Source organism: Leptodactylus fuscus, chromosome 2, assembly GCF_031893055.1.
Source record: "Leptodactylus fuscus isolate aLepFus1 chromosome 2, aLepFus1.hap2, whole genome shotgun sequence".
Taxonomy (NCBI): domain Eukaryota; kingdom Metazoa; phylum Chordata; class Amphibia; order Anura; family Leptodactylidae; genus Leptodactylus; species Leptodactylus fuscus.
In genome coordinates, this window is record NC_134266.1 from 58,105,748 (window position 1) to 58,128,814 (window position 23,067).

The 23,067-nt window shown below is 41.8% G+C and overlaps 1 protein-coding gene across 1 annotated transcript; it reads left to right on the forward strand.

Moving 5' to 3' along the window:
• Positions 1-4,588: 4,588 nt before the first annotated feature.
• LOC142194596 (myeloperoxidase-like) lies at positions 4,589-21,772 on the forward strand. The gene is made up of 13 exons (XM_075263836.1): positions 4,589-4,664; positions 7,312-7,405; positions 8,097-8,272; positions 8,844-8,964; positions 13,974-14,097; positions 14,707-14,913; positions 15,433-15,748; positions 16,716-16,876; positions 16,971-17,223; positions 17,338-17,508; positions 18,749-18,986; positions 19,742-19,949; positions 21,723-21,772. The coding sequence occupies exons 1-12, from the start codon at positions 4,589-4,591 to the stop codon at positions 19,938-19,940; spliced, it is 2,136 nt and encodes a 711-aa protein (XP_075119937.1). The 3' UTR covers positions 19,941-19,949; positions 21,723-21,772.
• Positions 21,773-23,067: the final 1,295 nt, after the last annotated feature.

A 23,067-nucleotide genomic window follows, 5' to 3' on the forward strand; every position in this document is an offset into this window, starting at 1 on the left:
CCGGAAAGCTGAGGAACTCCCCCCTCCCTCCCGGCTCTCACAGCACAGCGCGATTGGCTGTGCTGTGAAGAAGGACGTCTCTGACTGAGTGTCAGAAACGCCCTTCTGACCATAGAAGAGCTACAGTACCGGACCGTAAGCTCTTCACACTGGGCCCAGATTGGGAAAGCCGACAGTGTGCTGAATTCAGTGCACTGTCAGCTTTCCGGCAGTATATAGAACTGCCTGTGGGCAAAATGGTGAAAGGTCCTCTTTAAATGGATTGGTCTACAGGCAATTGGTAGCTAAGAACTGATGGTTCAGTCCAGGCAGGAGAGTTCTAAAAAAAGGCAGGAGACCAAGAGTCTTCAACCAGCTTCTATAGTTTGTAGAAGTGTCACAGTGAGCTCTGAGAGAGAAGATGGTAGGGAAGTGGAGAAAAACTGAAGCTATTGTGCTGGAGCTTTGAGACAGGGAGACATCAGCTGCTATTAAAGGGGTATTCCCACGTCGCATACTCACCAGTCTTCGTTGCTGTAAATTCTTCTTTCTTCCGGCTTTGTTGCATCATTGGTGGGCGGGGTCACATATGCAAAGCCAAGCGGCGAGATGCCTCTGGCCCTGCGTGCGCACTCATAGACCAGTTTAGCCTTCACAATGCGAATACAGACCCGACATCCGCCTCTCTCTATTACAGCGGATACCGGGTCTGTATTCGCATTGTGAAGGCTAGACTGGTCTATGAGCGCGCACACAGGGCCAGCGGCATCTCGCCGCTTCGCTTTGCATATGTGAATACAGAACCGGCATCCGCTGTAAGGGGGAGTTCACACGGAGTTACGTGCCGTGGGATTTGGCACGTAGACGCCGCGGGACCCTTTGCGTGCAGTACACGCTACCATTGAGTTCAATGGGAGCAGGGAGCGTATGCGCCGCGCTAGTTTGCGGCCGTGAATAAATGCACGGCCGCAAACTAGCGCGGCGCATACGCTCCCCGCTCCCATTGAACTCAATGGGAGCGTGTACGGCACGCAAAGGGTTCCGCGGCATCTACGTGCCAAATCCCGCGGCACGTAACTCCGTGTGAACTCCCCCTAATAGAGAGGCAGATGCCGGGGAGTGTAGACGCCGGCACAGATGCCAGCAACATTGATATGCTTCTGCCCTGCATGAAGCCAGCAGCGGCAGAAGCGATGCTGTTATTCCGCTCCTCCGCCCTCCCCCCCCTGGAATAGCAGCATCGCTCCTGCCGCTGCTGGCTTCATGCAGGGCAGGAGCATAGCGATGTTGCTGGCATCTGTGCTGGCGTCTAACCCTCCCCGGCATCCGCCTCTCTATTACAGCGGATGCCGGGTCCGTATTGGCGACCCCTTCCCCCCAATGGGTAAACTACCCCCCTCCTCCAGGCTCGCTCCCGTGCACATAGCCCCTCCTTCCTCCCCCCCTCAGAGCAGCAGATACATCACTTGACTTATGACCAGATAAGTCAAGGGATGTGTCCCAAAAAAATGAATAAAGTAATATAGTGGAAAAACAATGCAGTTTTGCTGAAGCAATGTATTTAGGAAAAGTCTTACATTCACATTAGCAAACAGTATAGATAGGATCCTTGTGATGGGACAACCCCTTTAACTACTGCAAGAAGTTTGGAGATAGTAGCAGTAGCAGTACAGTACAGTAGTAGTGGTGACCAGGGTACTAATAGTAGTGCATCGTTTGCTAATATAAAAAAAAAACCCACAACCTGTTATTTTAGTGTGTGTGGGGGTGGGGTGGTGGGGGGGTTGTGTGTACCTCATCCAATACAGTCTAGCCTTTGCTAATCATAAACAAAAACATATAGGAATTTCATGTTTTGTTTCCTCTCTGGTCTGGTGTCTGAGTACATACAGAGTGTACAGGAGCATTATTGTTCATCTGAATAAAATATTTTAAGCATTTCACTGTGTGCACAAGTACGCATATATAATTCTAGATACGGTATATGTCACAAACAGTAATACTGTACACTAGTAGTGGTGGTCATGTTAGGGCTCATTCACATCTGCGCCCCGGCCTCCGTTCTGCAGGTTTCCGTTTCCTGCACAAAACAGGGCAGGAGACGGAAACCTGCCGGCATCTTTCCAAACCCATTTATTTGAATAGGTTTGAAAAGTGTCCGGCCAAGAGCGCCGGTGAGCGTTTTAAAACACATTAAAAAATAAAAACAACATAAAAATAAAGTCCTATGTGTCCCCCCAAAAAAGATACAAACATTAGTTGAATGAGACGTATGAGAAAAATGTTACAGCCCTCTAAACTGCACATATAAACTAAACTGAAAATGTGTCTGGCCCTGTACTACAAATTGGCCCAATACTGAAGTGGTTAATCTGGCAGTGTTCCTCATAGCCCAAAAAATCTCTGTGTATTTCAGTCATTCTTACCTCACAAATAACACCCTAATTGATCTGAAGTGACAAAACACCTTGTCTGCAACGTTCCAATTCAGTGAAACTCCACTTTAAACATGCTGGATCGTCTCTGTGAGAAGCAGAGGTGGTGAATGATTATTGCATGCAACGGACCAAAGGGACAGTGTGTTAATCCTACTACAGTCACCCGCACATTATATGTCTCCACATTGTAATGACCCCCTTCCAACTGCCCCACAGTATTAAGTCCCTCTCCTGGTGCCCCAGTTTAAACATGAAACTGGATCAGTTGGAGGGGGACATTAGCAATGGGGGTAGTTGGAGGGGGCAATAAATAAATGGCAGATGAAGTGGGACATTAAACGGTGGGCAACTAGAAGCAGACATTAAACCATAGGGTAGCTGGAGGGTGACATTAAACTGGGGGCAACTAGAGGCAGACAGGTCCCCCTCCAGCTCCTCCCTTGGTTTAATGCCCTCACCAGTTGTCCACCCTTTATCTGCTCCATTTCATGTCCCCTCCTCCATCTCTGCCCCGGTTTCATCTCCCCTCCTCCATTTCTCCCTCAGTTTCATATCCCCTTTCATCTGCCCCCAGTTTCATGTCCCCACCTCCATCTCTGCCCCCAGTATAATGACAAACACACACACACACACTCACTCACACACACACACTCTCTTTCTCTCCATCCTGAATCTCAGATCCCCCCTTCCCCCTCTCTTCTCAGTACCTTACACGGATCTCTTCTCTCTTCACTGCATGGGACACTGACATGCCCACCTATTCACGTGACCGTGTGATTTCACACAAGGTCCTTGAACCATAGTAAAGCGTTCCTCCGATCACCGCAGCCTCTTATCTGTTATAAGAGCAGGCAGTGATCGGAGGAATGATTGATCAGTAAATCATTAAAGGGACATAGCGGGACATGTAGGGAGCTGCACGGGACGGCAGGACAGGAGTAGGAAAGCGTGAGTGTCCCGCGGAAATCGGTACGGTTGAGTGGTATGCAATGGTCCGTTGGTCCATTTGGTCCATTGCATCATTAAGAATAGGTACTACATGATACACCAAACTGCACTCAGATGGAGAGACAAAGTCTAAGGGAGCATTCACACGGTGTAACGTGCCGCGAGATTTGGCACGTGTACGCCGCGTGACCCTTTGCGTGCCGTACACGCTCCCATTCATTTCAATGGGAGCGGGGAGCGTATGCGCCGCGCTAGTTTGCGGCCGTGCATTTATTCACAGCCGCAAACTAGCGCGGCGCATACGCTTCCCGCTCCCATTGAAATGAATGGGAGCGTGTACGGCACGCAAAGGGTCACGCGGTATACACGTGCCAAATCTCGCGGGACGTTACGCCGTGTGAATGCTCCCTAAGGCTCAGTTCACATGGGGTATTATGCCGTATCTGCCTCAAAATCCTATGTTTTTTTTGGCCTACTTATATAATTGAGATTTGACTCCATACCACTTCTGAGACACTTCTGAGCCGGGATGGTAACTCCCATCATCATAGATATGTACAAAGATGCAGAGACTGGATAATATCTACAGTATTTGAAATGGTAAAAAAAAAGCCATTTATCAATACCAGATTTTTTTTACACATTAGAAAGTATTTCATCAAAGTCAAACCAAGGTGTTAGTTTAAAGCACATTGGAGGTACGGCTCAGGGAGCGCCACTGCCGCTGCAGACAGGTAATCCAATTGTAAATGGCCTGAAGAAGGAGCCTTTGTGTAATGTTTCTGGTCAGCCAATAAAGATATCATACCTACAATAGTTTTGTTTTTTTTTTCACACAAAGCATTGCATAATTTTTTCTGGCTCACATACTACACAATTATTTTCCCTGTCCTTTATTCATAATTAGCAAATGATTCACTTCAGTGTTATCTAGATATCTACGTAAAATCTGCTGATTAAACTTTGCAACTGTTTGGTTTTTTTTATACTAATTTCCTGTCTTATAATTGAAAGGAGCCCTTCAATAGGAGCAGCCACATCACCGTGCCTGCCCATAGGGTGTATCTGTATCCAGTCACTGTACCAATCCATGCCTATAAATGACAGAGTGAGTGCAGAGCTTTTACATCAGTATAAGGAAGGTAAGAGATGCTCTGTATTATCTGCAGTGACTCCTATAGCAGCTGCTTTCATATATTGTATCTTCTTTCAGGTCTCTTACAATGAATTCTATGCATGTGTTTGCTGTATTTCTGCTAGCAAGTGCATTGACCCTGACAATTGCAACATCCAGTCAAGGTAAAAGATATAACACAATATTAATAGCTGCTCTTGAACTTTTTGAAAAAATGTAAAAAAAGCAAAAAAAAAAAAAAAAAAAAGTATAAATTATCATTTCTGTTCTTATATCCTTCCTATATATTTAAATAATTTTAATGAACTTTTCAAGGGAATTTATTAACTTTTGCACTTCACATTTCTGGTGTGAAAAAGGAGAAAAAAAAAAACCTCCTAATTTTTAGGAGTTTGTGACTTTTTCAGCAATTTTGTGGGTTCACACTTCATGTGCTGTGGTCTCCCCTTGGAATCAGTTTCTGTGATTCATCTAAAGATCATAAAAACTGATTTGGAACGAGTCATTAAAAAACTTATTGATTTCAATGGGTTTTTAAAACAATCCACAGGTGTGTTTGGAGCATTTCCATCGTGTATCCGCTGTTTTGGATGGAGACAGAAGTTGGACTTGCAACACTTCTGCTTCATCCAAAAAATAAGAATATACGAAGGACAGCAAGAAAACATTTTTTTTTTTTTTAGCAATGAGGTCTGTGGAAGGTGGACCCAAACGGATTACCAGCGGATAGTAATCTATTTGTGTTTTTTTTGCATTCCGTTTTTTTCCCCCTGCATTCTTCTCTGCGCATGCACAGAATGAAGTAGGGGAATGACGGACACCCATTAGGGGAATGACGGACTTCCATTGACTAATCCATCAAAAAAGACGTATTATGGTATGCATTGTGTAACTGTTTGTGAATGGTTTTTTTTTTTTTTTAATCCGTGTTTTTTTATATGGATTCGCAACAGGTGGATTCCAGGCACAGTTGTGTACATAGTCTACTCTACTTTTGAAAGGTGGATGGAAAGTGGTTGCGTATAGCTCATTTAGCTGCCAAATTTATCAAATGTGACTGCTGCTCTAGAAGGAGTTAGTGTAGTAAGAGGAGTAAAAAGTGTATCAAAATTGCACTAAATTTATCAAACATTGTGCAACATTTGATACATTTAGCACAATTTATGCCATTGCAAAATCCAGGAATTCCTCATGGCCACTTCACCCCCTCAGTGTCCTTTCACTTTCCATCAGCTTTGATTGATCTCTCCCACTGTGTCCATATGTGTCATTTCATAGTTACACTTCCTACTGTCCCAATCTCTGAAATTTACGATTAGGAGTAAGCAATATAGCATTACATTATGTAACACAAAGAGACTGCATAGAACACTTTTTTTTGTAACACGTTGTTCCTCTTTACACTTTTATCTTGTATTCATGGGATAGGTGACTGATAGAATAATTCCCAGAGCCTGGACATCATCTTTCTTCAGAATGGGTGTCCCCGTACCCTCTGGTGAAGCAGCTGCTGCATCCATGTAGAGAGTGAATGGACAAGTGGCTAAGCATGCACAAAACTCTCTCCATTCCCATTTATGGCTGGGGCCCCACGGGACCTAAACGCCGCGATTTGCCCGCAGCGGAGACGCTGCGGGAAAAATCGCGGCGTTTTACAGTGCAAGCAAAGGGGATGGGATTCATGCGAATCCTATGCCCACTTTGCGGAAGAAAACGCATCGCGTACACGCTGCAATTTGCAAAGCCGTTGCGGCTTTGCAAAGCACAGCATGTCAATTATATCTACGGAAACGCCGGCGGCTTTCCCATAGATATAATGTTAAGAGAAAGTCCGCAGAGGAAAACTCTGTGAACTTTCTCTTAAAAGCACTGCGGAAAGAATCAGCGGTTCTTTCCGCAGCGCTTTAGTGCTGCGATTACGTCCCGTGGAGCCCTGGTCTATAGGATTTTTACGAAAGCAGCCGAGCAGCTTGTAAGTGGGGCTTGTATCTATGAGTTAATGTCTAAGTGAAAGACACACAAAATTGAAGTGCAGAAATGCTTTCATGGTCGTCTCCATTAGCAATCAATCAAGACAAAAGACTGTCATCACTAAGATGCTTAAAGTAATTTTTTAAAACTCTGCAATTTTTGTTACAATTATTTATATTTACAAAAATGAATAATTAGTAAATTGTCTACAAATTTAAATATGACTAAGTTTGTTGGAAAAGCCATTTGAGGCTAAGGCCCCATGGGACGACTCGCAGCTAAGGTTAAGCTGATCTTGAAATTTCAGGATCTTTTTTAAAATCCGATTTCCGATCATTTTCCATTCGAACCCGATCCCGATTCCGATACTAATGCAAGTCAAAGGGATTTTTTTTAATAATCGAAGATTAGATTTTAAAAACGATCCTATTCACTGCAAAGCATGGAGTCCAAAAATTGTTTCAATTTTTGGACTCCACGCTGTATAGTGATTATATAGTGAATGCACCCTTACTGTGTATTTCCAGATTTTTAATAAATTTTCAACATTGTCTGTATTTGCATCAAAAAAATCGAACTCTATAGATATGCTTTATAATTTGTTCCAGTTTCTGCTACCCCACCAGAGCCAAGGCTTATCTAGCTAAATCTGCTTTTTTTTTGCCACTTTTGAAATCTGTCAAGAAGCTCACATGTTACAGATAGGACAAATATACCATATACCAAAAGCTGTGACTTTGTACAACGCAAAGCCGGTGCAGATGGATTTATAAATTCCCATGTAATGATATAGATTTGTCAGCGTGTATTGTATTATCTGACTGGTCTTTATTTTTTAAGATGGAGAAACCAATCTGAATACGGATACTATTCACAACTCTGTCAAAGAAGCCAAGAAGCTGGTGGATTCTGCATACTTACAGACTAGGATAGAGTAAGATTACTGTAGAATATGGGAAAAAAAGATTATTGCATGTATTATATTGCATTTATGTAAGGAATATTAAAGTTCACCTTAATGTGGGGCTATGTCATTGGTTGCTGATTTGCGACTATGTTATGTCACTTTTCTGGCAAAGAGGATTTGATAAATCCCCCCTTTGTGTGTTAGGCTTTATTTATTGCATCAAGATCTTAATCTCTATAGGTGGGTGGTGGTGATTTTAATGATAATGACCCTCAAAACATCCCGCCGGTGGGCCAATAACTTTACAGTCCAATGTGGGCCAATAACACTACAGTCCAATGCAGTTGGACCCATCTATTTTCTCTGAACTCATAAGGGCAGATTTTCTGGCATACAAGAAATAAAAAGTTGCAAATTTTGGTGCAAATTGTCTTTTGTGCAAACATTTTGCAACATTTTCTTTTTTGCACCAACCTTGCCACTTTCTCCAAAGGAGAACATGGTGTAAACGTTCAGGGGATCTTAAAGGTGATCATCATGAACAGGCTTCTAAATAAATGTTTGCGTTGACCCCAGTATAAAAGTCCAAATCTATTAATTCGCCCTCACATCTGTCTTTTTTCCCTTCTAACCCAAGTCAATAATGGCATTAATACAATATTCTAGATAATTTTATTTAAAATAATTGCTAATAAATACAATTTCAATGTATCTTCAGTTTAAAGGTGCGATCAAAGAGGGAAAATGCAAGACTTTCAGATAAGATGGCATTCTTCAAGCAGGCTGTAGGAGCAACTAGGAATTTCGTCCGGTCAGCAGATTACCTGGATGTCACTCATTGGCTTCTTACTGAGAAGTTGAAAGAGCTTTACCCAAGATCTCCAAATGTCTCAGGTATTACACGTATAGCTGTAACACGACTGTCTCATGTGATGGATATCAACTGCACATATTACGCTAGGTTCACACTAACATTCGGCTTTCTTCCATTTGGTTCCACATGGGGATCCGAAGGATGGAGAGCCTGTCCTCCAAAGAAGTGTTTACTCTCAGATCACATGGACCATAACGGAGTCTTCTGGGTGTCTGTTGGGTTTCTGCCAGTTTTTTACTGAAACCAGCGAGAAGAAGAGTCCTTCATGCAGGACTTTTCTCTCTGTCAATTTTAGATGGAATCTGTGGCTGAGTCTCCTACAGAGACTTCAACGCAGATGTGAACCTAGCCTTACCATATCATATCACTCTCTGACGAAGACGCAAGCTGGTCTGAGTTCTGGTCATTCAACCAACAGTCAGGACAAGATTTGCACATGTAACCTTTGTAACTTTATACTGCATATACCTCCTCTCATGCTCTATATTGTGCTTTCTGTAGATAGGAATGATTGTACAATGTGCAGATCCTTTATTCACTAGTAACACAGAAATGTATCAATTTATTATTAATGTGCATATTACTTTGTAGATTTTCTGACAGAGGAACAAAATAAGATTATTTCTCAGCTCACTGGATGTGCCTATCAGTTCCTACCAAAAGTATGCGACCTGTCACCTTACCGCTCCGTCAATGGAGAATGTAATAATAGGTAAGAAACCTCGAAACAGACAGAACAGTATGTGAACAAGCAAAGATCATTTAGATATTATAATATGTATTTAATATTATAACCTATCTAGACTAGAAGTTTCTGGTTTATATTATACTAGCAGGAGGACCCGGCTTTGCACGGGTATATTTCATTTTTTGTTTGTGTAGTGGCCACGTAAGAATTGTCCAGTTTTGCACTGGTATTTTTTGCATATCGTTTGAGTGTGTGTCCATAAGCATCTCATTTTGGATATCAGTGAAAAACCTGCGATCGGTTGTTATGGAGACCTGGAGTAAAGCTGTGTGTATTTGACCTTGAGTAACAGTGTCATCCACAGCGCCCTGTCCCTTTAATGCTGATATAAAGCAGTGAAAAAAAAATGGCTGGGTTGCTATGGAAACCTGGAGTAAAGCTCTAATATGTGGTACTCTGTGCAGAACCGTGTATCTAATCTTCTGGTGTGTGGTATTGTGTGCAGTGGTGCGTATGTAATCCTCTGGCGTGTGGAATTGTGTGAAGACGTATGTATCTAATCCTCTGGCGCTTGGTACTTTGCACATAAGTGCGTATCTAATCCTCTGGCTTGTGGTACTGAGTGCAAACATGCGTATTTAATTCTCTGGCATGTGGTACTGTGTCCTGACTTGTGTATCTAATCCTCCAGCGTGAGGTATTGTGTGCAAACGCGTGTATATAATCCTCTGACGTGTGATACTGTGTGCTGACTTGTGTATCTAATCCTCCAGCATGTGTTATCGTGTGCAGACACATGTATCTAATTCTCCAGTGAGTAGTACTGTGTGCAGACACGCGTATCTAATCCTTTGGCGTGTGGTAATGTGTGCAGACGTGTGTATGTAACCTTCCCTGTGTGGTATTGTGCGCAATAGCATGTATCTAATCCTTTGGCGTGTGGTATTGTGTGCAGTGGCACGTACCTAATCTTCCATCGTGTGGTATTGTGTAAAGACGTACATATCTAATGCTCCGGCGTGTGGAAGTGTGCACAGACGTACATATCTAATCCTGCAGCATGTGTAACTGTGTATAGACATACGTATCTAAACCTCCGGCGTGTGGTGCTGTGTGCTGACATGCGTATCTAATCATCCGGCGTGTGGTACTGTGTGCAGACACATGTATCTACCCTCCCCGTGTTGTATTGTGTGCAGTAGTGCGTATCTAATCCTCCACCATGTGGTATTATTTACAGTGGTGGGTATCTAATCCTCCATTGTGTGGTATTGTGTAAAGACGTGCGTATCTAATCCTCCAGCGTGTGGAACTGTGCGCAGACGGGCATATCTAATCCTGCGGCATGTGGAACTGTGTGCAGACATGTGTATCAAATCCTGCAGCATGTGGTATTGAGTAAAGACGTGCGTATCTAATCCTGCGGCATGTATAACTGTGTATAGATGTACGTATCTAATCCTCTGGCATGTAAAACTGTGTGAAGACGCGTGTATCTAATCCTCTAGCATGTGGTACAATGTGTTGAGGTGCGTATCTAATCCTCTGGCGGGTGGAACTGTGTGCAGACTCACGTATCTAATCCTCCGGCATGTTGAATTGTGTGTAGATGCGTGTATCTAATCCTGTGGCATGTGTAACTGTGTATAGACGTATGTATCTAAACCTCCGGCGTGTGGTGCTGTGTGCTGACAAGCGTATCTAATCATCTGGCGTGTGGTACTGTGTGCAGACACATGTATCTAACCCTCCCCGTGTTGTATTGTGTGCAGTAGTGCGTATCTAATCCTCCACCGTGTGGTATTGTTTACAGTGGCGCGTATCTAATCCTCCATTGTGTGGTATTGTGTAAAGATTTTCCAGCATGTTGTATTGTTTGTAGTGGTGCTTATCTAATCCTCTGGCATATGGTATTGTGCACAGTAGCGTGTATCTAATCCTCCGGCGTGTGGTATTGTGTGCAGTGGCGCATATCTAATCCTCTGGCCGGCGTGTGGTACTGTGTGAAGATGCGCGTATCTAATCCTCTGGTGTGTGATACTATTTGCTTATTTGTGTATCTAATTCTCTGGCGTGTGGTTCTTTGTGCAGACACGTGTATCTAATCCTCTGGTGTGTAGAACTGTGTGCAGACATGCGTAGCTAATCCTTTGGCATGTGGAACTGTGGGCAGACGTGTCTATCTAATCCTCTGGCATGTGATACTGTGTGCTGACCTGTATATCTAATCCTCCAGTGTGTGGTACTTTGTGCAGACGCGCAGGTCTAATCCTCTGGTGTGTAGAAATGTGTGCAGACGCATGTATCTAATCCTCTGGCATGTGATACTGTGTGCTGACCTGTGTATCTAATCCTCCAGTGTGTGGTATTTTGCGTAGACGCATGTATCTAATCCTCTGGCACGTGGAACTGTGTGCAGATGCACGTATCTAATGCTCTGACATATGATATTGTGTGCTGACCTGTGTATCTAATCCTCTGATGCATGGATATCAGTTTGGATATCAGTGTTGGATTGTACATGTGCAGTGACTATGTGTTTTGCAGTTGGAATATGAGTGAAAGACTTGCAGGTTTGTTTTGGCTAATGGGGGTCAGGGTCTTGGGAAAGCTGTATCTCCCGAACGGTACATCCGAGTGAGTTGGGTTCTCATCTTAAACCTTTCCAGACACCTTACGTATCTGTGTGACAAATTTGGTGAAGATCGGTGCAGTCGGTTGGTCGCGCATAAAGAACAGACGGACAGACATACAGAAATTAATTTTTATAAGATAGAGAGATATTTCACATTCAGCAATCACAGAAGAAAGATGGCTGCTAAAGTATAACTTTTAATGCAACAATTAAAATAAAAACCAAACGAATCTCATCATATCTATTGCAGGCTGTCCTTTCAACAGGGTCATAGTACACTGTCTTGCCAGGGAATATACACTGTCTTGCTCTGAATATAACCCCTAGGTAGGAAATCATAAATACACTCCAACTTAGGTTAGCAACCGGGGGGAGATCCTATCCAGGGGACCACAGGCGGGGGGAAAGGCAGAATAGAGCCAACAATACTAAGATAACCACAGCGTCCTCGTCAAAGATCCTTCCCTATCATTCCATAAGATACATAGGGATTCAAAGTGTGCACGCACTGCAGTAGTGCTTTCCTAGAGGGAACTAAAGTAGATTGTGGACTAATGTAGAAAGTCCATTGATAGCCCTGTGTATTCCCAACCTAAAGAATAGCCACTGCAGAATAAAGAAGAAAAAACAACAGCCTAATAGTGTTCTGATATAGTTGTGTCCTTGTAGAATGACTAAAGATGCGGTCAGTTTCAGGGGTCCAAGGTGACCTTTTTATACACACCTTTAAACCTACTCAGGCTTGCAATCAGTAGCCCATCCAACAAAGCAGCATCAACTTAGAGGCGAGAAATGAGAAAAGCCAGAGCAAAACAAAAAGCTAACGCCTTCTTACCTCTCTGTAGGGGGGGACAATCAATGACACAGTTAAGGATTGCTGTCAGATCCAAGTACCATGCAGGACTGCTGGTGAAAAGGCTAATGTCCAGCTTTCTTTTGCTATATTATTTTTGGTGGCTGAGAGTTATCCTTGGGAGAACCCCCAGGTGTATGTGATATCCTTATCTGTGCAATTCTTTATTTAATTCCATTTCAAACTTAAAGAGATTCTACCAATAAAACCTTTTTTTTGTGGATAAGGGAGGGTTCACACGGTGTAACGTGCCGCGTGATGTGGCACGTGTACGCCGCAGGAGCCTTTGCGGGCTGTACATGCTCCCATTGATTTAATCATGGCCGCAAACTAGCGCGGCGCATACGATCCCCGCTCCCATTGAAATCAATGGGAGCGTGTACGGCCCGCAAAGGCTCCTGCGGCGTACACATGCCACATCACGCGGCACGTTACACCATGTGAACCCTCCCTAAGACGTCGGAATAGCCTTTAGAAACGCTATTCGTCTCTTACCTTTAGACGTGGTCTCTGCTGTGCCGTTCCTTAGAAATACCGTTTTTTACCGGTATGCAAATGAATTCTCTCGCAGCGATGGGGGCGGGCTCCAGCGCTCAAACAGCGATGAGGGTGTCCCCACCGCTGCCAGAGAATTGTCTCCAGCGCCACCTCCTTCTTCGTCCGCAGCATCATCTTCAATGTCTTCTTCCGGCGCAGGCTCGTAACTTCTGCAGAGCAGACTGCACAGGCCACGGGAAAATAGCCGCTAACAATACTGTGCAATAGTCTTTCTAAAGGCTATTCCAACGTCTTATCCACAAAAAAAAGAAAGGTTTTAATGATAGAATCCCTTTAATACCTAAAAACAATGAAGAGAATGTTATAGAGAACAAAAAAAAAAGTTTGAAGAGCTATGAATTGTATGACCCCTAGATGGCAATGCAGAGCTATTGCAGTATAACTGTATACTGTAGAGTAAGAACATTCCACTATAATAAATCACATTCTCACAAACATTGAGAATGTCTAAATATGTATATACATACTGTATATAGAAATATATATATAAAATATATATATTTTTTAAAAATAATGAACAACCCCTCTAAGAGTATTAATAATAGGATATTCACCTATTCACTCAGTGCTCTTATTTATGATCATAGTCTGGTTCCGCTGCCATATTGCTGGATTCCTGTGCCTCACATGACAGCGGAAATCAATCAGTGGTGTAAGCGGTTTCTGGTAAGGAATCAGTCACGTAACCGGTCCCTTTCCAGCGACCACTGAAGACATTGATAGGTCTCAGCAGCCACCTAAGCCGCAGGACTTCTGTCAGTGTAAGACTCAATGGACTCTGATGACAGACCGGAGACAGATGAGTAGGTTTTTTATTTTACACCTGCCCCCAGGTTGCTCCAATTCCTGGATAACTCCTTTAAGAATATAACCTATGAAATATTATGTATCAGTACAGAGCCTGAATATTTTTTTCCTGTTCTTGATTATACAGAAATCAACAATTTGTGATACTAAAAAATATATTTTAACATATTTCTTTTACAGAAAAAAACCTTTTTTTGGTGTATCCAACAATGGTTATATACGACTTCTCAAGCCAGAATATGAGGATGGTATATCAGCGCCAAGAGGATGGAGCCGTCCCATCAATGGGTTTAGTCTACCCTCGGTAAAAATAACTTGGGATTGCAGGGAGGGAAAGATGGAATTAGGGATCTTCCAGTTACTTCTATTATCTGTCAAGGTAGTTTGGGTGCAGAGGTCAGAGCTATAGGAGGTGGCAGACCAGTTATATTCAGGCCCTGGTAAATGAGGGAACCCAAAACTCCTTGTACCTAATAAGAAGACACCAGTATTATAAATGGCTCATGGTAGATTTGGACAAGAATGATGGACACACAGGTGCATGACATATTAGAAGAAATAGCACCGATTCATAGAACAGTAATCTCTACACAGGTTTTATTTATTTTAAATTTGGTTTTTATTGAGAAGAAAAAAGAAGGGTTTAACTGATTTTTCTTAACCGGACACAAAGTCTTGCACAAAGTCCGGTTTCGCCGCGGAGAGGCACAAGACGCACACAGGTGGTCACTTTGCAAACCCATTCAAGTGAATGGGTTTGAAAACTGACTGCCGGTTTCCGTCTCCTGTCCAGTTTCTCGGGCAGAAACCTGCAAAGCGGAGACCGGGCACAAGTTTTAAACCCGCCTTTAAGCAGTATTATTGCAGTAAGAATTCTGTAACACGACTGTAACACTTCTTTTTTTTGCAACAGGCTCGTAAGGTATCCGATGACGTTGTTAAATTATCCACGGACTCATTGAAGCTGGACAATGATAGATCTCTTATGTTCATGCAATGGGGACAGTGGTTGGATCATGACCTTGATTTCGCTGTTCCTACCCCAGCAAGTTCATCATTTTTCCAAAATGTGAATTGTAGTAAAAGTTGCATTAACTTACACCCTTGTTTCCCTATAATGGTAAGACTACATTCACATATCAATGCTTGAATCATTTCTTTGTGGAAATTTAAAGATTATAATATACCATAATACAAATTTCATAATTGGGAATTTATGTGTTTTGTTCTGGTGGATATTTTTCAATAGGAAGTGCAGATATTGTTGAATAACGCAATGTGTTTAGAGACTGTACAGCTACCTAGTACTGGCCTGAGACCCATGGCCTCTATATACTACCATAGAAAATGCTTCCAGGGTGGAATGATAATGTGATATATGATGGTGCACTCTACTATGTTCTTTTAATGGATTTCTATGGACAAAAGAAAGGTTCAATATGAAATTGGAGGCATACTAAGATACAGTACACTAGAATAAGTGCCCTAGTATGGTTGCATGCATGAGGCCTTAGTTCCTAAATGATAGTTTTTTTTACCATATTTAATCAATAAAATGAAATGAAAAAAAATCTAAACAAATGAAATTAAAAGTTGATAAAACGGTAAACACTGATTCTTTGCTCCTCTGTATTTCCAGATTCCACCAGATGATCCTCGGTATATTAATGGGAGTCGATGTATCCCATTAATTCGCACAGCGTCAGCCTGTAGTCTGACAAGTCCTGTGCGTGAGCAGACAAATGGTCTGACTTCATTCATTGATGGAGGCCAGGTGTACGGTAGTGACAAAAATTTGGCCAACCTGCTTCGCAATAAAACAAACAACCTGGGTCTTTTGGCGATTAATCAGAACTTCTCCGACAATGGATTTGCCTTTCTACCTTTTGAGGGAAAAGCACCTGACCAATGTTCTAGCACCAACCCATCAATGGGAATACCTTGCTTTGTGGCAGGTGAGCTGATGGAAAGTTCTGCTTAAGGAAATTTTAAGTGTACCTACCAAAAAAACATTGTAGATATATTTTTTACTAGCTATAACCTGCGACTTCATCCGCTGTCCCCTCACCCTTAAGCGAACCACAAAAGGAAAGAGCCTGTGGCCCCCCACGACCCTTTCCTTGCGGCTGGCTCTGGGCCCTCCCACAGCATCATGGGCCGGGACTCCACGGCCCCACTGCTGCATCTCCGACTTTCCCCTTTCCCCCCACCCACGCGCCCCCGGCGCTATATATGCCTTTTGCATCTCTCTATTTTTATCTCTATGTATATCTGCAGAATTGGAGGGCTTGCTGAGATCTTAGTGCAGTACTAGCGCTCTCAATCAGATGTATTACCACACCACTTCCCCTATTACAGCATGCAGTCTCAGACCACTAAAAAAGAGAAAGGTGCTGCCGCATCCTCCCCATCCCTGCATGTCTTCAACTTAATTTCAATTAAAGGGTGTTGAAGTTGTATAAAGGGGTGTACTAGGAATTTTCATTAAAGACTGAATCTTAAGGATGATTCCTCTGGTGGAGGGCTATAGCCCCTTCGCTGTTCTTCTAGATATTGTGACTGTACAAAATCTCAACTACATTGATGTGAATAGGCTGTGGTACCATACCCATGCCTTATGTATAGATGTGATTCTGGGTTCAGAACAATCCAGTCCAGAGGGTCTCACTATTCTAAGAATAGGTCATTTGAAAATGACTGAAAAAAGCCTTTAAGCTAAAGATACACAGTATATTGGAAAAAGTTGCATTTTTTTGTTGCAGATATTGCTGGTTTTTTTTACTCAAAGCCTAAATAAGATCCAAAAGGAATGAGAAATATAAAGGAACCACTTATACCTTTTCCTTCTGGAAAAGGGATTCCTCATTATCGGGACTGGTGAAATTCGGTCCATCTTTGTAATGGCTTCACTTTTTATTTCAGGTGACAGTCGCGCCAATGAACAAAATATGTTGACTTCATTCCATACTCTCTTCCTAAGAGAGCACAATCGCATTGCCACAGAACTGCATAAATTAAACCCACGTTGGTCAGGAGAGACATTATACCAAGAAACCCGCAAGATAATAGGAGGTATCATACAGGTACGGTATCATCATCTAAGTACCTTACCATTATATAGACATATGCTACCTGAGAGCTTTCATTTTTCTAATGCATGGTTTTCTTTGGTGACAGAAAATAGCCTACAAAGATTGGGTGCATCTGCTTTTGGGCGATGAGACGTCACATGTTCTACCTCCATTTCAATCCTATAATGAAGATGAGGACCCAAGAGTGGCAAATGTCTTTACCATTGCCTATAGAATGGGTCATACAATGGTACAGCCATTCGTATACAGATTAGCGGATGATTACACCCCCTATGGTCCGCAGCCAGTAGTCACACTTAGTGAGCAATTTTTTGCATCATGGAGAATAGTGAAACAAGGTAATCTGACCTATTTCAATGTTTTTGCATACCATAATACTAATATTAATATAATATTCTGCTAAATTAAAATATATTCATTTGGCACCTTACTTTTCTATATTACTTCCATAGGTGGAATCGATACTGTACTCAGAGGTATGATGGTTAACAAAGCCAAACTAAACCGTCAGGACCAGATAATGAATGAGGAATTGAGGGACCGTCTTTTCCCATTTCTTAATAGCCTTGAACGTGATCTGGCATCTCTTAACATACAGCGAGGTCGAGACCATGGGTTACCAGGTAGGATCGGAACACATTTGCAATTTTGGTGATAACCAATTTATATTTTGAAATCATAACTTTTTATATTATATTAGTGAGCAATACAGAGAAATACAAGGAGACCAGTTCATAGTTTAATGGGGTTTTCCAGGATTTAGATACTGTTGACCTATCCTAAGTTCATCAGTATCTAAATATGGAAAACCATATGAACTATAACTATGAAATGATCTCATTGTATTTCTCTCTATTGCTCACTAATACGATAGGTCATCAATATTAGATTGCTGGAAGTTCAATACTCCACACCCCGTGGTGCCGTGGTCCCACGCCATGGTGCCAGCACTAGCACAGTGTACAGAATTGACAGGAGACTCTTCCATCCACAGTATACAGACCAGAATCAGTGGAGCCACAGCTATTGAAGAATGCAAAGAATTAGAGTTGGTAGAGGTCCACTTAAAATATAAACCCCCACACCCAGTCAGCCTACTCTTTATCTCAAACCCTGGCTGTTCCTCTATTCTACAACACAACACTGCCTTAACTATCCAAACCCTAAGAAACTTTTCTGTTGATCCTTTTATGACATTAGTGGGTTATACAATGATGGTTTGCACATCTTTATAACTTCTGGTCCTCTATAGTGTGATTTTAGGTAATTACACCCTACTTAAATAAATTACATCAAAACATATCAAATGCCTCCATCATAGATTGTACTACAAATAGAAAAACAGCAGAAACCACTAAATCCATAATATGGTCTCTGCTGAGAATGTGATTTCTACAGAATTATTATACGTCTGGTAAACCAGTCTTGAATCTTTCATAGTTTTATAGTCCTGTACAAAATACAGCTGCTCCATTAGATAACACTACCATTTGGACTACAAGTACCGCCATTCACAAATTGTGACCTTAGATGTGGGAGTGATATATTATCATTGCAGAGGAGAGTAGAGAAGAGAGGGGTACACAGACAGTGATGAATCATTATAAATGTAGTTTGTTCACAGATTCACTGTATGTAAAGTGATACAAGGAACAACAAGCAAAATAAAACCAAAAAAGGCTGCACAAGGGAACAGTGAATATTTAGCACTGTAGTGGACGTATCTTCAGATAATTTTTTGAATTTTTGGATAACCCCTTTAATTGCTATTTGGTAAATTCACTAAAATCTTGATACCTAACTCCAAAGACACAACATTTTCTAGAGAATAATTGTATATTTGGGATTTTCTTTATCTCATAGGATATAATGCATGGAGAAGTTTCTGTGGTCTTTCCACACCCCGTGATGTTGATGAACTGGCCACTGTGCTAAATAATAGACAGCTTGCTGAAAAGCTTATAGATTTATATGGAACACCTGACAACATTGACATCTGGGTTGGAGGAGTTGCTGAGCCCCTAGTTCCTAATGGAAGAATTGGGAAGTTGTTATCGTGTTTAATTGGAGACCAGTTTCGTAGGACTAGAAATGGAGATAGGTATGTACCAATTGTTATGGTGTCCATTGATTATGAGTAGCAGTAGTAATGTGTGCATACATGATAACAAAACTGGTATTGGACTAAACTAGTCTATAAATAGAAATATGGTCTTCCTTTGGTCGCTAATGTACAGTATAGTAATGTGGCGAGCGAGGTGCAGAGCAGGGTTTGTAGCACACATTTCTACATTTGCTGCAAGAAAGGGCCTTGTACCAAATGTGTGCCACAATATCATCCCTCTGCACCAGGAAACTGGTATACAGGGATTAATAAATTTCTCCTAGTATGTCACCTCGATTTGCCTAGATATACATCAAAATACAATTGTTACTGGAATTATTGTTCTGCATTAATTGTGTTTGAATATTCTGTGCAGATTTATTAAGGCATTTCATATGCCAGTCTTAATAAAATCCCCGACTAGCACAGGGAACAAGTCATGTATGAAGAGGCTCCGGCCCCTACATAAATAAGCTGCACATGCCAGCACCACAATGGAAATATACAGCGGTTAGGACCTGGCGTAGACTTCCATTGTAACTCAAGCCAGGAAACTGGATTCATTATAATGAATATTTAGGGCCACCCCATTCCCCACCTCATTGCACCCATATTTGCACCTCGCGGTGAATGAAAGCGCAAGAAAGGGGTCTTGTGGCAAATGCACGCTACCAGAAAAGTGGTATAGAAGGATTGATAAAACTCCCAGATTGTATAAAATATGGATGCTAAATCTTTCTATAATTTTCTAGATTCTATTATGAAAATTCTTGGGTGTTCACTCCAGCACAGAGAAGATCAATAGAGTCGGTGACTCTGTCTCATATCATATGCGCTAATACCAACATTAAAAAAGTTCCTCCAAATGTCTTTATGTCCAATCGGTTCCCAGAAGATTTCAGCGACTGCTGTAATTTCCCAAAAATGGACCTGCGTCCTTGGAAAGTTTAGATCACAATAGTAAGTATACATTAATGAAGAAAAAAGACGTGTTTCATGAAATGCATTCAACCTGATGAGCATACTGCTTACATTAATCCAATGGGTGACGGCCATATATGTTATAGGAATCCTACTTCACTGAGTCAATGGGGAATAAAAGTACAGACACATCAGAAACAGTTCTGGAAAAGATTCATCAGGCTTTGGACCAAATTATGTCAGAGTAGCACATGTGTATAACTATAAGAAGTACTGATCATATATAATGACACAAAGACTCTTGTATTAGTTTACTAATTATTATTATTTAATTGGAGTTAGGGTTGACACAAGAGCAGGGGCATAACTAGTAGAGAATGGGCCTCATAGCAAATGTTAGCATAGCATAACGCCCCTTTCCTGGCCTCCAGATAGTAAAACACATTCATTTACACTATAATGTTCCATAGTTGCCCCTTCACACAGTATAATGTCTCTCAGTGGCCCCTACGACGTTTGTGGCAAATCTTGAAAAAATTTCAGCTTTGGCAGAACCTGATATTTATGGGGTTCACCACCCACAAACTATTATACTTTGAGTTCTCTTCACACTCCAAAGTATAATGATTGGAAGCCCAACGAAGGTGATCAAACATATACAGTGTTACTCCCGTCTCGTGGGCTCTGGCATGGGTCTTCAGGCCTCTTTAATGACGTCTCATAATGGCATGGGTTATGACAGTGTCATTATGTGTCATAACACCAGCCTGATCCACATGACCCAAAGACCCACAGTGCAGCCCAAAAAAGCTAAATGTAAACAACACTGTTTATTATGTTTGATCTCCTCCCCTGAGCCTACGATCATTATACTGGTGGTCTGATGAGACACCAGAGTATAATAATAGTTCACTTGGTTCAGATGTGTTCAGCCCGAACGAAACCACCAGGTGAGCCTTACTCATCCCCACTTCTGCCCACAGCTGACTCCTTTACCCCTTCAGCCCTCCTGGGGGCCCATGCATCCCATATCATGTCCCTTTCAGTGACATTCTGATGCTGTTCAGCATCCGCAATGCGATATGGGACACATGGGAGCCCCCTGTAGGGTGGAAGGGGAAGCGGAGGTGGCCATGGGTGGATGCAGGGATTGGAAAATAAAGTGGGCCCAATAGCAGCCACTATGGCGGTGGATTTGCTACTGCATAAGAGGCAACATAAGAACATAAGGCAACATAAGAGTGCAACCCAAGAACCGCAAAATACTAATGGGGGAGGGAGAATAACATTGGGTTTCCTCCCAGTCCCCGGGCTAACCTGAAGTACAGGGGAGGGTACGTGAGTGGGGCCAGAGCTACAGAGAGACTCTGACGCACTATAGAACTATCCATAGAGTCAGTGAAGAGCAAAGCGCCAGGAGTCAGGGGAGTGGGTTGTATGATTTTAATGCCTCAGTCTCACAGCACTTCTATCCTCCTGAAATGTTTTAGAAGGTCACCTGTATATGTTTTGTTTTATGGAACAGTGCGGATGTTGGGAATTAATCTGTTTTCTGAGAGGAATATTCCAGAGAACAGGGGCTGCACAGGAGAAATCCTAGAAATTGTAGAATTTTGGGAATTGTTAGATCATTGGCTAAGTGTAGAGCATGGATATGGTGATAGAGATACAGGAGGGATGTCGGGAAGTACAGCATTGTGAAAAGCTTTGTGGAAAAGGGAGCGTTTGGTGAGGGTTTAGCCAACTAGTAATAAATTGCAGTTCCTAGGAAGCTGAAATATCTTACTATTACTATTCTTGTCTTAATTACAGATATTCATACAGAAACCTCCAAGAGCCAAAAGTATATGAGTAAAATCCATGTCATCGAAAGTATAATGTAAAGTCTGCGACATCGAATTTCCTAGTTTATCATGCATGATCATGGATATTTTTTATTGCTGTTTATTCTACAACTACAATATTTCACTGATAAAACTTTTTTATATTTTTTTACAATATCGCATTGAAATGTGTGTCAATTTGGGCTTTTAAACACAAAAATCGGTAAATCTTTGGTAAATAACTTTCACTGTTATGCTGGTTGCCCAACAACTACCTATCTCGATCCCCCCCCCCCCACACACACACGGATACTCGGCCAAGCCAAATGTGCACTGAATTAGATAGAAGAGGATGCTTCTGCCAGGCACCTCTTATGTACCCAAACATAAAACTATCAGACAGTTGAAGTCCAAGTGCCCGATCCATATCACACCCCAACATCTATTACTGGAGAAGACTCAGCAGGTTCACCATATATACTAGCTGGTCATCCAGTCCTGTCGAAATCGGCAGCTTCAGCGAACAATCATCTAATGTGTTTGGCCAGCATTACCTTAACATTTACAAGACATTTGTCAAGTGTAGCATGCCAAGTGGTGTGAATACTCGTTTAACCAGTACTAAATGATATAGAAACTTTACTTTTCCTGAAAACCACATTCTAAATATTTCAGACACTCCTTGTTATGATCTCCACCCTATTTCTGCAGTGCATTGGGCATATACTGTATTGGCTGTTTTTACGTACAATTCTGTCCTGTCTGAGGTGGAATGTGCCCTTCACACTATATATATATTTTATACAATTTTTACACTATTTGTTTAATGGATGGCTTGCACTTTGGTTACTTTGTCGTGTAGTTATATATTATGAAAGCAAAGAAACCAAATTTGTTCTAAAACAAAATAAAACTAGATGTTTTATTCAGGTTGTAATGGTTATACCAATACCTTTTATTGTATATTCTAATAAAAGTAATAATGAGATATTAAAGGGGTATTCCCATCTACATAATTATTTTTAAATTTGTAGACAAAAGTTAAACATTTTTGCAAATACAAGTAATTAAAAATTCTGCAGAGTTTTAAAGATTTTCTCTGACTTTCTTAGTGGTCACAGTCTGTTATCTTGAACGGTTGCCAGTGGATACGACCACCAATGCAGAAACTTTCTAAGGTCAGAAAATCAGCCATGATTTCCTTATTGTGGCCGGGATATCTTCTGATACATGTAGTGTCCCTGCCTGATAACCCAGCTACAGTAAGAAAATCATAGCTGGGTTCCTGACAAGTCCCAGACCATAGAAAGTTTCTGCTTTAGTGGTCGTATCTA

Excerpts from the sequence above, each read along its gene's own strand:
- LOC142194596 (XM_075263836.1), top strand. The coding sequence starts at position 4,589 with ATGAATTCTATGCATGTGTTTGCTGTATTTCTGCTAGCAAGTGCATTG. Across the intron at positions 14,098-14,706 it reads ATGGGTTTAGTCTACCCTCG|GCTCGTAAGGTATCCGATGA; the intron begins GTAAAAATAACT and ends TTTTTGCAACAG. Across the intron at positions 14,914-15,432 it reads ACCCTTGTTTCCCTATAATG|ATTCCACCAGATGATCCTCG; the intron begins GTAAGACTACAT and ends CTGTATTTCCAG.